This window comes from Armigeres subalbatus, chromosome 2, assembly GCF_024139115.2.
Source record: "Armigeres subalbatus isolate Guangzhou_Male chromosome 2, GZ_Asu_2, whole genome shotgun sequence".
NCBI classification, from domain to species: domain Eukaryota; kingdom Metazoa; phylum Arthropoda; class Insecta; order Diptera; family Culicidae; genus Armigeres; species Armigeres subalbatus.
In genome coordinates, this window is record NC_085140.1 from 320,911,114 (window position 1) to 320,912,875 (window position 1,762).

General features: G+C 48.2%; 1 protein-coding gene across 1 annotated transcript; it reads left to right on the forward strand.

The window, feature by feature from the left end:
• The first annotated feature begins 228 nt into the window (after positions 1-228).
• Positions 229-1,266, forward strand: LOC134209900 (uncharacterized protein K02A2.6-like). The gene has a single exon (XM_062685921.1). It carries the CDS (start codon positions 229-231, stop codon positions 1,264-1,266), a length of 1,038 nt encoding a protein of 345 aa, XP_062541905.1.
• Positions 1,267-1,762: the final 496 nt, after the last annotated feature.

Here is a 1,762-nt window from a genome sequence, read left to right on the forward strand (position 1 = left end):
CACACACACTTTGCTCGCCCCTTAATTGACAGTTAGAATCAGCCTCCCCGGGTGCGAGCATGTGCTCATTGTAAATCTAATCAGCATCATTATTAAAGTTAATAAAGTGAATTAAATCAAGTTAGCTGTTGTGGAATTTATCTCGGCCTGTCACAACAGTTCTGGCGACGAGGATGCTGCAAGATCCAAACGCTGTTGCTGGTGCCGGAGGTGGAATTTTCGGTGTGAATGTTGCTGCCGGAGGAGGCGCAATGGCTGCTGCTGCTGGTGCTGGTGCTCCGCCACCAAACTACTACAAACGGCGGTGGAAAAGTTACGTTACCGTTGTACGTTGTGGAATCCGAAAAACATCCACTTCTCGGGCGCGAGTGGTTAAATACGATTCCGGTCGACTGGAACACCGTGTTTCATAATCGCAGTGCCGTGAATGCGATTTCGAATGCTACTCCCTCGCGCACGGCTGCTCTTAAGCAGATACTGGAAAGATTTCCGAAAGTGTTCGACGACTCCATCGGGAAGATCTGTAGTGTTCAAGCCAGCCTACCGTTGAAGAAGAATGCCAGGCCGGTGTTTCTGAAGGCGAGGAAGATTCCATTCAATCTACAGAAGACGGTGGAAGATGAATTAGACAAGCTTGAAGCAGAAGGTGTGCTAACGAAGGTAAACCAGAGTAACTGGGCTACGCCGATCGTTCCAGTGAAGAAGTCCCAAGGCCGTGTGAGAATTTGTGGGGACTATAAACAAACGGTCAATCCAAATCTTCTCGTAGACCGCCATCCACTGCCTACGGTGGATGAACTTTTCGCGTCGTTAGCTGGAGGACAGAAATTTTCCAAAATTGACCTCGTGCAAGCATATTTGCAGCTTGAAGTAGCCCCGGATGACAGGGAAATACTTACCTTGAGTACGCATCGTGGCTTGTATCGTCCAAACCGACTCATGTACGGCGTCGCGTCGGCGCCAGCAATCTGGCAGCGTCAGATAGAAGTGATTCTACAGGGAATCGAGGGAGTGCGAGTGTTTCTCGACGATATAAAGGTCACGGGACCGAGCGATGAAGTGCATCTTCGGCGTTTAGAAGAGGTTCTCCTGAGGCTAGACCAACATGGTATTCGAGTAAATAAAGAGAAGTGCGTATTCTTTGCGGAGCAGATCGACTATTGCGGATATGCCATCGACAAGGAAGGTATCCATAAGATGCAGGATTCAAGATATGCGTCAGCCCAAGAACAAGGACGAAGTCCGGTCGTTCGTTGGCCTGATTAACTACTACGGAAGATTCTTTGAGAACCTCAGTACGGTTCTTTATCCTTTGAACAACCTTCTGAAAAATGATGTGCCGTTCAAGTGGACAAGGCAGTGCGAAGTATCATTCAGAACCGTGAAGAAACAAATGCAGTCGAATAGTTGTCTTGTTCATTATTCGCCGGAACTACCGTTGCTTCTTGCAACCGATGCGTCACCCTATGGTGTTGGTGCGGTGCTTAGTCACCTAATGCCGGACGGAACGGAGCGTCCGATACAATTTGCTTCTCAAACGCTCAACCGAGTTCAACAAAAGTACATGCAAGTTGACAAGGAGGCTTATGCCATCATTTTCGGCGTCAAGAAGTTCTTCCAATTCTTATACGGCCGGAAGTTCACGCTTATCACTGACAACCAAGCAATGTCCAAAATATTTGGAGAACGCAAGGGGCTGCCGGTAATGTCCGCCATTCGAATGCAACACTGTGCAACATATCTGCAGTCGTTCGACTATGAA